A 14167-nucleotide genomic window follows, 5' to 3' on the forward strand; every position below is an offset into this window, starting at 1 on the left:
AAAAAAAAGAAATGCTTTTTTGGTGGGGGGAGTGGGGCTGGGGCCTGGGTGGCTCAGTCGGTTAAGCGTCCGACTTTGGCTCAGGTCATGATCTCATAGTTCGTGGGTTTGAGCCCTGCACGGAGCTCTGTGCTGGCAGCTCAGATCCTGGAGCCTGCTTCGGATTCTCTGTCTCCTTCTCTCTCTACCCCTCCCCTGCTCATGTTCTCTCTCAGTCTCTCAAAAATTATGCGTTAAAAAAAAAAAAAAACAATAAAAATGCTTTTTTTTTTTTTTATGTTTGAGAGAGAGCGTTTATGTGAGTGGGGGTGGGGCAGAGAGGGAGACACAGAATCTGAAGCAGGCTCCAGGCTGTGAGCTGTCGGCACAGAGCCTGACACCGGCTCAAACTCACGAAACTCCAGATCACGACCTGAACTGAAGTTGGACGCTTAACTGAGCCACCCAGGTGCCCCTATAGAAATGCTTGTTTTGTGTATTGGGTTGTGCTTTTTCTTTTTGGATTAAGAACTTATTTACCCTTGTACTGTAGTTTTAATACTCATTACTTTAGCAGATTGGAGCCTCTTGACCTTTTGGTGGCTTTGGGGTTTCCTAGAATTGAAAACTATGAAAAATTAATCTTTGAGGGTTTGGGAAGCTCTTGACCATGGTGCAGAGGGCAGATCTTTTAGATTTATGGGCTGTGCCTGGCCAGGTATGTACATTTTATATTTTGTTAATATTAGGGGCACTTGGGTGGCCCAGTCGGTTAAGGGTTCGATTCTTGGTTTCAACTCAGATCATGATCTCACAGTTCATGGGTTCGAGCTCTGCATTGGGTTCTGCACTGATAGTGAAGAGCCTGCTCGGGATTCTCTCTCTCTGCCCTTCCCTTACTTGCATGCATGCATATACTGTTTCAAAATGGATAACTGAAAACTTTTTTAAAAATGGCATATATATATATATATATATATATGTATATATGCAAATAATATATATGCATATGTATTTGTTAAAATTATTAAAAAGGAAAACAGAGATGTTAGCTGCCTTTGGAAGAAAGATAAGCTTTTGAAATGTTGGGGCCCTTCTTGTCAGAGTTCATGGTTCAGTGAGACTATTGATGAGAGTTGATTAAGGATGGGAATCATTTGTAGAAATTGGATGATGATTTAAGATTCAGAATTAGGATCAGAACAAATCTCAGAGGGTTTTAAATATATGATCCCAGCAGCCATCTATTATCTTTAGGCACTCAGCTAAAGTGTGGCATCATTGTCCATGAAGAATTAATTTTTGGAGCACTGGTTCTGATTAAGTATTGTTGCCTTGATTTGTCAGAAAGGAGTTAAAATTTTGTTTTTAATGTTTTATATTTGAGAGAGAGCATGAGCAGGGGAGGGGCATAGAGAGGGAGACACAGAATCGGAAGCAGGCCCCAGGCTCCGAGCCGTCAGCACAGAGCCCGACGAGGGGCTCGAACTCATGGACTGCGAGATCATGAGCTGACCCGAAGTCGGACGCTTAACCAACTGAGCCACCCAGGCGCCCCCAGAAAGGAGTTTAAATTTCTTGTAAGATTATCAGAGGTTTTGCAAATGTCAACCCCAGCCCAGAACTAAAACCTAGCCATCTTAGGCCCAGACTGTACATAGTGAATGCATTTTAAACAGTCGCTTTACTGTGCCATGGGTGGTTTTGAGAGGAAGAGAGATTTTCCCGATTAAAGAAGTTGGAATAAGAGGGAGAAGAGAAATGAGGTTCTACAGAGGGTTCTCCAGGGAAGACCTCCCCACAGTCGCGTTAGATGTGTGCTCGTTAACAGGGCTGAGGGGTGTCAGGCTCAGCACGGAGGAGGGAGGAAATCCTGGGTAGCTTTCCAGGCCCCAGGCTGCCCCAGGCAGTAGCGTATCATCGGACATGCTGTTTTCTTCTTGTTTAATGCACTCCCCACTCCGCGCCCCCCCCCCCCCCCCCCACTGCTACCTCAGTAGACCAAAGATGCCATGAGCACGGGGACTCTGCTTGGTGGGTCTTGTTCACGGCCACGAGCAGTTCCCAGTACATAGTAGGCACTCAGATATTTGTGAAGAGAATGAACCTTGGTTTTAATTGACGTATTGAAGTAAATATCTAAAAACGGGCCTGGGAACAGTGACTGCGAGAAGGTAAGCATGGAATAGGCCTTAACGGACCACCCGCTTCCCTGTGGGCAGTGACGGTCGGGGACTGCTTATTTGGGTTTCTTTCTGGATCGTCGGTGGACCTCACTGTGCACTTCTGTTTTGTTTTTGTTTTAACGCAGCAGTAATACTGAAGAGGATGTAGTCCTCAAAACCAACAAGCAGATTTACTCCCAGCTTTTGAGAGCTACCGCTAACAGAAACTCCACTCTTCTGGAAAGGATCGACGTCCTCATCCAGTTGCTGGATCAGCTTGCTCGCGGCGGCAGTGGCGGCCAGTGACTCGGCCTGAAGCTCCGTCCGCAGAGACGCTGTCAGTGCCTTCTGCTCTTGGGGGCCGGTTTGTCCATTCGGTGCTTCGTGTCATTAAATAGGAGGGAAAGCCTCTCCTGTCCCTAAAGACAGGCACAGCAGTGGAAACACAGTTCTCTTTTCCCGTCGCGGACACATCGCGGTTGAGTTCTTTGCTTCATTTGAAGTGAAGGCAGAACCAGACTGAAAGCCCCCGGCGTTGGTTTTCAGAGACATACGTGGTGCCTCCGTGTTCACACCCTTGCTGTGATGCAGCTGCACTTGTAAACAGGTTTCAAGTCTGTTGGGCTCCATGGGTTTAAGATAGAATTATTTTGGATGATGTTACCGTGGTCAGGGGAACTTGGATCCAGATGCCTTTAGTGGTTCAGCTGGGTTCAAGAAACATCCTGCGTCTACGGCGCTTCCCGGTCGCACGGAAGGCGGCCCGCCCTCCCCCCGTGTCGCGGGCTGCGCGGTGTTGAGTTCGGGGCGCGCTCTGAGAGCGCCCGCTTCTCTCTGACTGGCTAGGACAGCCGATCGAGGATAGGTACTGCTCCCTCTTTCTTTCATTGTAAACTGGAAACTGTGAATAAGGTAAGAAAACTATTTTGAATAAATAAATTATTTATTTAAAATGTCTCTTATTTTTCCTGAATTTCACATTCTGCACTTTGAGTTTTGATTTGAACTGGTTTAATCAATCTTCCAAAGTGAAGATTAAAACATTAAAAATCTCTGCCATTCACCGCATCGTCACAGAACGGGACGCTGCTTACACCTGTCACGCACGGCTCTCGTCTGGGCGCCTGCGCGAGCTCTGCTTTCTCCGTGCCCACCTCGCGCTGCCTACCTGCCCTGGCACCACAGCCTCCGTTTCAAAGAAACAGAAATCGGGCAGGCTGTCTCCCGTCGGGTTGACGGCAGGGACGTGTAGACGGGAGCCTGCTCTGCCACCACGTCCGTCCGGCTGGCCCCGAGTGTGGGCTTGGCCCCGAGTGCAGGCTCACCCCCGACCTTCAGCGCCTCCCGCAGCCCCTGCGCCTTGGTCAGTAGCCCCTCCGCTCAGTGGCCGTGCCCTCTGGAGGAATCTGAACCGTACCGGAAAGTTGTCTGGAATAAAGCTGGCCCTTTACGAGGTGCTTTCTCGAAAGCGCGCCGAGCTTTTCAGGTGTTTTCCTTGGCGGTGAGTTGACACCTGTCCCAGCTTGACGGGACCGTCGCTGGCCCTGTCCTTTGTCTACTTCTTTGTTATCTGGTTTGCGTTTCTTTGGGACAGATGTGCATCCGTTCTCAAAAACCACTGAAGGCATTTAAAGTTTTAACTAAGTCGTGAAACAGATGTACAAAAGCAGACATCGTCCGTCGGGACAGCTGTCCCTCCGCTTCCCCTGCGGCGAGTGCTGTCCTCACTGGTCCAGCCCGCACACTTCCCCCGAGAAGATCCAGTTTTGAAGTAAGCTGGCATCAGGATGTCGCGTTCCCGGTCTTGTCTCCTGGCCTCTCCTTGGCTGAACAGCCTTTTAGTCGAGGAATATTCGTCTCTAAGCAAGAAGATGGCAATTCTAGCCGTCTTCACTTGTCGAAACAATAATATGAACGTTCCCTACACGGGGGAGAAAAAAAGTCTGGCTAAATGTTGTAATTTGCCGATTTTAAATGAGTGCTTCTTCAAGTGCTTGAGCCTTGGCTGGTAGGTGGGCAGAATCGTGCTATTTGTGGCCTGGTTGTTGAGACGACTTGCCTTTCAGTTAATTTCAGTGCAGGGATGGAGAGAAGGTGCCAGGGCCCCGGGGCTGGAGTCAGAGGCAGGGGTCGCCGGCAGCCGCCGCGTTGACCCTGCTGGGAAGGACACAACGGTGAGCTTCAGTTTCTAGGACTAGAAATGTGCAAAGTAGTGTGGGCCTTGGCACTCCGTCGGAGTTGTGAAGATGGAGAGGAACGCGTGGGGAAGCCTTCCAGATGCTGGCCGCGAGGGAGACGGAAGTTGCACGCCAGCAAGTGTGGAGCGCAGTAGTGGAGCTTCTCCGCTGAATCCCTAAGGTTTCAGGGCAGTAACACCACTCCTGTGTTCAGGGAGCCGGATCTCCTTCCGTGATTGGATCCTTTGGCCACGGCTACGTTCCCATCCAGCCATGAAATCGGTACGGGGGTGACGGGTGGCAGGAGGACAGGGATGTGTCAGGATTTTTTTTTTTTTTTTTTTTTAACCTTTCCTAAAAATGTCCTAAAATCATTTGGTAATTTTTTTTTTTTTTTTTTTTGGGCCTGTAAAACGGACTTCTAAACCAAGTATTTGAAAAGTTAAGGTAATAGCTTTTTCCACTGGGTTTTAGCCCTATTTGTTTCGGTTACTAAAGATCTGGTTTATTTTCTTTGTAAAAGACCCGACTTTCTCTCAGAAGAGAAATCCCTTTCTCCACTTGCCTGTTTTTCTCCTTACATGTTCAGGGTGGAGGCATGGACGTCACAAATGTCAAACCACCTCCCTGAGATGGGCTGCTTTGGAAATAAGCCATTTGAAGGAAGCCAAGGCTGGTGCTGTTTGTCCTTGGCGTTAACCACTTTCCAGTACGCATTGCCTTTGAGCAAGAAAACGGAGTTGTGTGCGTAGGAGTAATAGGCTGAATCTATATTTCTGAAAGGATGGTTTTGTGGCTCTATTCCTGGAAATACCTCCGTAATCTTCATTGGATAAGAATCAAGTACTTGATTTCTGTTGACATCAAATGCAAACACCTGCAAAGCAAGTAAGAAAGTGAGACCGGCATTTCTGAAAATGATTTGATTTTTAGATTAATTTTAGGAATGAGCTAAGTAAATCTGTAGCTTTGCACCAAATTCTCTGGGCTTGAATTTCTTAATTTTCCACATGATGGGACCCGCCATGGTCATACAGGGCCGAGGCAATTGAGAACAGCTTTTAACAACTTGGCCCTCTGACAAACCCCGGGGGGTGGTAGAAGCCACACCAAGCTGGAAAGCCTCTACTCACGAGGGACTCTTTGAAGAAGTAAATTAACTGTTTTCTTCGGTCATAAAAGGCAGTGTCCAGAGGACTTGGAATGCCAGGAAATCCTTCCGAAATCAGTCTGGGGTAGCTTCTCCCTTGTTCATCCTCTGTGTAGGCCTGATCCTTGTCGCTGTCATATCTCCAGTACTGATTTCCTGAGAGCCAAACAAAACATGCTTATATGGCTTATTACCATTTAATTATGGACGACGACTAAGAGGCTCACTTTCAATCTAGGGCTCCGCCAACCGTGATGTTTCGCCATGACCCCAGAAGAAGGCAGGACCTCAGCATCTGAGTGAAGCCTCCACTCAAGTGAATGATTCTGCAGGTCTTGAATTACTTCTAGATCGGTTCTGACAATCATTGCCGCTATTAAGATGTTGGTTGCCTTTTGCAGGGCACGCCGGCCCCCTGGTGCTCATCAAAAGCAAAAACAAAATGACAAATCGTACGGTCTTTTTCACATAAGCATCATCTTTTTTTTTTTTTTCCCCTTCTTCCTATGTAGTCTCATGATCTTCCTTTTACATGTTAGGATCCCAGGAGTTGCCGTGAATCGTTTTCCCACCATAATAAATATAAGCCCTCTTTTTACAGAAAACAATCTCGATGCTTATGATCAGGTGTTTTAAAGATTTTAATCTCTACACCCAGGGGGGGATTAAACAACCCCGAGATCAAGAGTCACATGCTCTACCAACTAAGCCAGCCAGGCACCCCAGCTTTTTGTCAGGGTTGTAGAATTCTGCGGTTCGACTACCACCTCGGTTGTACAGATGAGGAAACCAGAGAAGCCCTGAAGCACTTCATCCGGATTCACGGCCCAGGTGGGGCCGGTGCGGCCCGAGACTCCCTTATTCCACCCCGGCGACTTGACCCGCTGTCCTGTGAAGGCACAGCTCGTAATGTTGCTCTGTTTCAGTTCACGATCCAGATGCCTATTTCGTGCTCTGAAACAGCACAGGACTCTTCTGGACTCTCGTTGTTAGTTGCTCATCCCGAACCCTGGCATATGGTCAGCATAAAATAGAATAAATCCACTGAGCAAGAGGTTTTTGTGTTCACAACCTACGTCACATCACAGTCAGTTCCGTTCCGTAGCAGCCGCCCACGTGAGCTCCCTCTCGCCCTCGGCCCCTGCTTCTACCCCCATCCCCAAAAGGTTTGCCTTTGAGAGAAAACAGTGACGTTTGTCCAGCCAATGGCGCAGTTCACTCTAACTGGAATATTTGAATTTAAAGTATTCTCGGCCAGTTAAACTTAAGAGGTTTTTTACAGCTCCGAGACTGAAATACACGTGTTATTACGGCAGTCCCCCACGATGACCTAATTCTGTAACGAAGAGTCTTTGTTGCCCGTGGAAGCTCTCGTCCAGGACTTCTTAGGACCCTGAGAGATGTGCTTCCAACTCTGAGAGCCCTGAACTAGACAAGTCCGCCCTGGGCAATTTGTTTCTGTAACTGCACTCCATTCTTCCTTTGTGCGATGTAAAGAAAATTAAGGCCAGATTCATGCACTGGTTTCTTGTGGCAAAATCTGCACGCAGCTTCCTTTGGGTTTGGCTCTTGCCTCTCTGACTCCTGAGCCATTTAAGGCCAGAGGGTCCTATTGCCAGGGCTCAGGCAGACCGAGGGCACACAGCTTACCTCTGGGGCAGTTCGGGGAAGGGAAAGAAAAAGCAGCCACAGAATCTTGTCTGTGCTTAGACTCCGGGCATTTGGTTTGCAAAGAGCCAGCCTCCGTGACACGGGCAGAGGCCCCCGGGCAAGGCGGTCCTGGCCTGTCTTCTCTGCACATCCGCTGACCCCAGACCCCCACCTCGGTCTCTGCCTCCCAGCCACACACTGATCCTCCCTGCTCAGAAACTGCCACCGACGCCTCACTGCCTGCTGGCTGAAGTCCAGCCCCCGGCCACGGTGCTCGAGGCTCTCGGGGCTCAGGCTGACCCTGTCTTTCCAACCTAATCTCGTCCCGTGTGAGTGCCCTGCCCCTGAACCCCGCGGGTTCAGCTGACATCTTTTCCCCTCCCTCTAAAGCCTTGCTTCCACTTCCTGTGTCTTACCCCCCACCCCCCACCCCCCACCCCCGTCCACACTTCCCCCATCACACCCCCACTGTCCCGGCGGGGCTCCCGGGGTCCCACATGGCCTCCGGGTCTGGGTCAAAAGCCCTGACTTCTGGGTGGCTCCAGCCTCTGGTTCCAGGCGGCCGTGGTCACCTTATCTGCTCTCCTTCACCACAGGCTTCTAGCGGGGGGCTTCTAAGGCTCCTCCTCTCCGGAGGAAGAGTTAGCTAAAACTGCTGTCGGGGGGGCCCTTTCTTACAGGTCTCGGGCCACCACCTCTGCCTGGCACAGCCGGTTCACTCATTCATTTGTTCATGTGACGCATTCGGCGCCTTCATACCCTGTGCTCAGAGCTTACAGTCCGGTGGGACAAGCCAGTCAGGTGAGTCATTGCAAGAGCACTAGAAGATTCCCTGGCACAGGGCTCGAAGCCCTCGTTCCGAGTGCGCCTGTGGGATACAAGAAATCGAGCCACCCAGGAGAACCTCTACCTTTAAAGAAATAGCGTTCGTCTCTTCTCCACGTCCAGAGGTGGACAAAAGCGTCTATGTTTTGTGTTGGGATTCCGCGCCAGCCACTGAGGATTTGGATGGGATCCCCGTAGCGTGTCCGGCTGTTTCGATTTTCGTAAAGCCAGTACCAGCCGTTGCGGAAGAAATACGTGCTAAACCTCATCATCACTGCTCCGTATTGGTTTCTCTCTTTGCGAATCCAGTCAAATGCGGTATCAAACGATCCTTCACATGAACCTTCGAAAAAAAAAAAGTCCCTTGTCACCTGTGGCAAAAACCAACTGTTGCTACTTTCATGTGTGATTCAAATAGAGATCATTACAAAGCTGGAGTTTTCGATTAAACTTTTTTTTTTTTTAGCATTTATTTTTCAGAGAGAAAGAGCGCGAGAGGGGGAGGAGCAGAGAGAGCAGGAGACACAGAACGGGAAGCAGGCTCCAGGCTCTGAGCTGTCAGCACAGAGCCCGACGCGGGGCTCGAACCCACGAACCGCGAGATCGTGATCTGAGCTGACGCTGGACGCTTGACTGACTGAGCCAACCAAGCGCCCGTCTCTTCAGCGGTCTTAAAGCCAGACGCCACACAAGGCTGGAAGTAGGCCTGCCCGGAGGCGGGGGGGAGGGGGGCCTGCAGCACTGCTGGCTCCCGTGGGCCGTTCCGGCTCATCTTGGTTCTCTCAGAGGTTCTCTTAGAGGCGCTCCCGGGCCTCTAAGTGTCTCCATGCGGATGCTGGTCATGTGATCACCTTCACCACAGCTGATGCCTCCTGGTGGCTGGCCTGACCTCATTAGAGGCAAGAAGCTTGGTTCTGGGCACACACCAGAGTAAGACTGGCTCTGAGGGAAACACGTGCCATCCTGGCACCGCTTACTCTCCCCGGAGGCCCAGGGCCAAGAACACAGGGTCCGAGTGGAACAGAAGGGGGTGGTCTCTGTGTTCGGTGGAAAAGGGGAGGGCAGCTCGCTTTCCCTTCAGCCTCCAGGCTAAGCCATTAGTCACTTCAGTTAACTAACCATTCACACCTTAGCCTGAACAATTAGAGATGGAAGTTGATCCTCCCTGCTCTTTGCTTTGGGACGGCGGGAACCTTCTCCCTGGGGCACCTTCTCCCTGGGGCTTCCGGGATCTGTAGCTCCCGGGGGAGGGGGGAGGCCACCCCTTGGGCGGCCAGTGCTGTTTGGAAAACCGCCAAGCCCTGCTCCTTCCTCCCAGAGATGTGATGTAGCACGTGAAGCAGAGGCCACAGGAGGGAATATCCTTGCCGGTGGCCACCTGCATCCCAGAGCTAGAAGGCAGCTACTGCTGGCTGCTCTTGGAGTCGTACTGTTCCGTGCTCTTGGGGGGCCCGGCCTCCCGATAGGGAGCGGGGTCCTGTTGAGTGTCCTCTGGGAGGTCTGAGGATGATCTCCCAGAACAGTCTTACCGTACAGCTTCTGAATGGCTTTTCTGTCCGACCAGTCCAGCTCAAACGCAGGCTCCTGGGGAGTATAATTCGGCCGCATTACGGATCCTGTCCTGTACGTGTGAGGCAGGCCGAGTACGTGGCCGATTTCATGGACGGCCACCTAGAAGGGGACACAAACCACGGGTGCAGTGCCGACCGTGGGCGTCCGAGCGCCTGCCAGCGGCGGGCCTCGCCAAGGGGAAGGGGGACGATGGTGAAAATCGGGGAACCTTCCCAGAAGGCTGTCCGCTCTTCCCTGAACTCCAGCCCACCCTGCACCGCCCTCTGCCCGGTCACTCCCCGTGGCCCGAGACCACTTACTTTGAGAAGGCTGATGCCCGCATCACTGCTGGGAGGTGTGAAGTGCTCATCATCGTCAAAGTGGATGTCGCCCAGGCGCCAGGCATGTGCAAACTCCTGCCCGCTGCCATCAAAAACCCGGGGACAGCCCAGGTGCCGGCCTGGCAAGGGGACAGGGAGCACAGACACGTTCCCCAAAACGGTCACGGCCTCGAGGAGCTTGTGGTCCAGGAGCAGAAGCCACAACTCGCCTGAGCAACAGCGTTTTGAAGTCTTAACACTAAACACGCAGACTCTGTGGGAGCCCAGAGAAGGGTGCGGGGCATGGGGGTGCTATCAAAAGGCAAGATCCGAGTTGGATCCTAACAGCTGACGGGTCAGGACAGGAAGAAGGTGCAGCCCAATGATCACGTCCCCTTGCACGAACGCTGGGGACTTCTCACAGCAGGGAGTCAAGGGAGTCAGCAGGGCAGCCCCTAGCACCCCTCGATCCCAGCAGGGGCGCCTGCAGAGAAGTTACTTTGTCCAAACCCACCTGGCTAGGAGGGGTCAGTGCCCTGGCTCGTACCCTGCTGAGCTCGCTCCCTGCAGCAATGCTCACTGGGCTGACCTGCTCCAAGACCAGCAGTGAGGGGCCTTCACTGATGTCCCTATGTGACTCCCCCCGCCCCCCGTCCTGTGCAGGGTGGCGTGCCCGCACCCTTCCCGGTGAGCTGTACTGAAGCGCCTACACAGGGTTTACGACATGACCACGCCGCCGCCAGGGGCCGTCTCGGGACACCCCGGGAGGCAGCGGTCGTGGCACCGCTGGACAGGTGACCAGGGCGGGGCTCCCTATGCTAACCGGGCCCTGCCTGCGGCCGTGGGGGCCGGTGCCCGGGAGCCCAGGGTTGGCTCGCCGTCTTCGCCCTTCTCACCTCGTCCGAACCCCAGTTTTATGTCCACCGCGGCCCCGGGGGCGGCGAGGTCCTCCCGGAAGTCCAGCGGCGTCACCTCGCTCCACATCCTGAAGGCCAGGCTGAGGATGTGCCGCTGCTCGTCCACGGACAGCTGGCCGCTGGCGCCCTCCCCCAGCAGCCGCCACGTCAGCGTCCTCTTGGCGAAGGCCCGGGTGTCCCCGCGGGGCGCGGCGTCCTCGGGCCGCGGGCTCCGTGGCGGTAGCGGCCGCGCGAAGCGCTTGGGCCGCACCCGGGGCGGCGGGGACGCCGGCGGCCGCGTGTCGGGGACGCCGCAGCGCGGCCTGTTCATGGCCGCCAGCGTGGCCGCGTCCAGCCGCCCGCTCGCAGGCAGCGCGTTGACCTTCTGGAACCTGCGCACGGCCTCGGCCAGGGCGGCGGCCCGGGGGCCCGCGGGCGGCGCGGCGGGGCCGGGGGTCCGGGAGCCGGGCCTGGGGGGCGCGTCGGCCCAGCCGTACTTGGACAGGAAGCGCTGCGGAGAGAGGCGGCGAGCGGTGGGGCGCGGGTGTGTGGGGTTTACGGAATGGGCGGGGGGTGGGGGGGGTGGGGCTGTGTGTCGCTACGCGTGTCTGCAGCCACGGGGCGTGGTCACCCGTGTCGCGCGGCACGGCCAGCCCGTGGTTATGGGTCGTTTGCGGGAGGCCCCCCGCCCCCGACCTGAGGCGGCGTGGGTGTGCCCGCGCATGCATGTGCCCAGCTCTGCACGTGTCCTAGTGTGCACGTGCCTGCGTGTGCGCAGGCTTGCACGTGCACGGGTCCGCCTGCGCACGCGCCCCCGTGTGCACCTGCCTGCGTGTGCGAGGGTTCACCGTGCACGTGGGCTCGTGCGTGCGGCTGGTGCCGGGGCTCCTCCTACCTGCGCGGCGAGGGCGTCCGCGATGGGCTGGGCCCGGCGCAGCGGGGGCGGCTCCAGGTCCGAGCGGTCCCGGCTGTGGAACAGCGGCTCCGGCCCGGCGGCCCGGGGGGCAGCGAGCCAGCAGAGCAGCAGGCTCCGACGGAGGATGGAGGCGGCCAGCATGGCCCGGTCTGCGCGCTGCCCTCCGGCTTCCCTCCCGTCTCCCTCCTGCGGCCCGGGCCCCCGGGGATGCTTTTATAAGCAGCACTTCCGCTCTGGGGAGCCGTGCGTGTCCGAGGCCTTCGCAGCCAGGTCTGAAGTGTGCCCGCCGGGAGGCCCTGGCCCTGCCGCCCTTTGAAGACCCCAGGAGTGCCCTTCTCGTTGGGGTGAGAATGTTTGCCCCGTCCTCAGGTAATTACATCCTGCCCTGGCAGCCTCGTGTGGATTCTGTTTCTGTGGTGACGCGCTCCCGGGCCGGCTGGCTGCCCGCCCCGGTGAGCAGTGGAATGTTCGCGAAGTCCGGGGGTCCTGTCGGTAGAAGTGCAAAACCTGGCCGCCAACCACCTGCTGTCGCTCACTGCACCTGCGGCTTAACTGCCTGATCATCAGTTTGGTCACAGCGTGGGTCCTTTCTTTTCTTGGCAGCCGGGTTGCAGATCTTGTTTCTCGGATCGCTTCTTGTTCCTTTTCATACAAAGGATGCTTCATCAGTATAGGAAAACGTAAAATTGAAAAGTGCTGAGAATCAAGGAGGAAATCCAGTGATTCAGAGGGTGAACATTTGGTGAACATTCTTGCAGGTACACGTATTGTGTACGTTCACGGGGAAGTACGTGTGTATAGTTTTACGCAAACCGTGTTCTCTATTAGCTAAAACCCCGTGATTCGAATGTCACGGGCAGCTTCGGTGTTCGTGAACGTAGGCGTTTGTCTTCCTAGTCAATGGCTGTGTGGTGTCCTAGTCTGTGGGTCAGGGATTTTTATACGAGGGTAAACTAGGATCCCTGGAGGTTCTAGAACTGGCCCCTCTCAGTTCACCCTCACAAAGGAGTCTTTTGAAGGAGGGGAAGGGAGGGGGTGGAGGGTGGAGAAGAAAATATTACGCAGGGCCAGGCTCAGCTGCGTGGACCTCGTAACTAGTCACGTCTGGAGAGGCTGGGAGAAGTGAGTGAGGCCCTCCAGGCACTTGGCTGCAGGTGAGAGCTTCGAATGTCAGTGTCCAAGGTCTGAAAACAGCAAGTGTGCAGGTGTGGGGCTGGCCCTTAGCGACTCCTTCATCAAATCCTCATGACCGTTCTAGGGACAGGGAACCTGGAAATAAACGGGGTGGACCCATTCTTTGCCATCAGGGAACTTTTTTTTTTTTAATATATATTTTTTTAATACTCATTTATTCTTGAAAGACAGCACGAGCAGGGGAGGGGCAGAGAGAGAGGGAGACACAGAATCCGAAGCAGGCTCCGGGCTCCGAGCTGTCGGCACAGAGCCCGACGCGGGGCTCGAACCCATGGACCATGAGATCGTGACCTGAGCCGAAGTCGGACGTCAGACACTTAACCGACTGAGCCACCCAGGCGCCCCCATGGAACTTCTATTCTAAGTGGAGGAGACAGACAATAAACCGAACAATGAATGAAAAATTCAAACAGTGACAGGGGCTAACGGTGTAAATCAGAAAAGCGAATGCTTTGGAGGTGGGGAGTCCATATTAAGATGGGCGGGAGAGACCTCTTGTAAAGATGAAATGGAAGCAGTGGAAGAAAAGAGAGACACTGTCACGTGTGACTGGGGATTCATGTGTGGTGTGGGCGAAGGAAAGGACAAGTGCAAAGGCCCTGAGGCAGGATCCGGCGGAGTAGCAGAGGGCCGGTGGAGGGTCAGTGAGGGGGAGGGGGAGGTGAGGACGGAAAAGAGAGGGTGGATGGGAAGATGACGAGGGACGTGGAGGTCGGGTAAATTGGATTCTACCCTAAGTTCAGTGGAGATCTTTTGAGCAGGAGAGTGGCTTTATTGATTCGTTATTTAAAGAATCCTCCCGGGGTGCCTGGTTGGCCCAGAGGACCAGGCGATTCTTGATCTCAGGGTTCAGTTCGAACCTCATGTTGGGTGTAGAGATTACTTAAATAAATAAACTGAAATCCTTCCAGTTGCTCTATGGAAGGTAGATAAAAAGGGGTGCAGCCCAGAGGCAGGTGTAGACGGCACCGGCTGGCCTGGCACTCCTTCCTGGGTGTTCCCCGCCCCAGCAGCCCTTCTGTGCTAGGTTGGTCTGTCTGATGGCCCTGCAGCCCGAGACCTGTCACGGGGCTCCGGGACATTGGCGTTCCGAGGCAGGGCACAGTACTAGGCTGTGACCCAGCGGGATCCGTTCCTAGTGAGGTCCCAGGAAAGGGTGTTTGGCCTCACACGGGGGCTGCGGCGGCGAGGCCAGCACCTGTGACATCAGGGTGTTGTGCTCAGTCAGCTCCGGTCAGCTCGGAGACCTCTGGGGCCGGCCACGCACCAGGTGGGGACACAAGAGCGAGCAGGGTTGGGGGGGACGTGATTAGAAACCCTCCCAGGGCTTCCCGGGTGTAATCG

The 14167-nt window shown here is 54.4% G+C and overlaps 2 protein-coding genes across 10 annotated transcripts in view; one reads left to right on the plus strand and one right to left on the minus strand.

Moving 5' to 3' along the window:
- The window catches only part of EDRF1 (erythroid differentiation regulatory factor 1), a 46573-nt gene extending 38449 nt beyond the window's left edge, over positions 1–8124 (plus strand). For 2 of the 9 annotated variants that reach the window (XM_042907707.1, XM_042907703.1), the window contains exon 25: positions 7802–8124. In XM_042907707.1, coding sequence (XP_042763641.1) covers positions 7802–8045 — 244 coding nt within the window. In that variant the 3' untranslated portion in view covers positions 8046–8124. Of the gene's footprint in view, positions 1–2290; positions 3102–7801 lie in introns of those variants that run through there. The other 7 variants (XM_042907702.1, XM_042907710.1, XM_042907704.1 and 4 more) reach the window with 4 other exon arrangements.
- Positions 4734–11770, minus strand: MMP21 (matrix metallopeptidase 21). Its single transcript, XM_042907711.1, has 7 exons — positions 11609–11770; positions 10714–11224; positions 9818–9957; positions 9476–9617; positions 8032–8289; positions 5455–5627; positions 4734–5198 (listed from the first exon to the last, which is right to left on the minus strand). Exons 1-7 carry the CDS (start codon positions 11768–11770, stop codon positions 4899–4901), a joined length of 1686 nt encoding a protein of 561 aa, XP_042763645.1. The 3' UTR covers positions 4734–4898.
- Between the last annotated feature and the right edge of the window lie 2397 nt (positions 11771–14167).

The sequence above is a fragment of the Panthera leo genome, chromosome D2, assembly GCF_018350215.1.
Source record: "Panthera leo isolate Ple1 chromosome D2, P.leo_Ple1_pat1.1, whole genome shotgun sequence".
NCBI lineage: Eukaryota > Metazoa > Chordata > Mammalia > Carnivora > Felidae > Panthera > Panthera leo.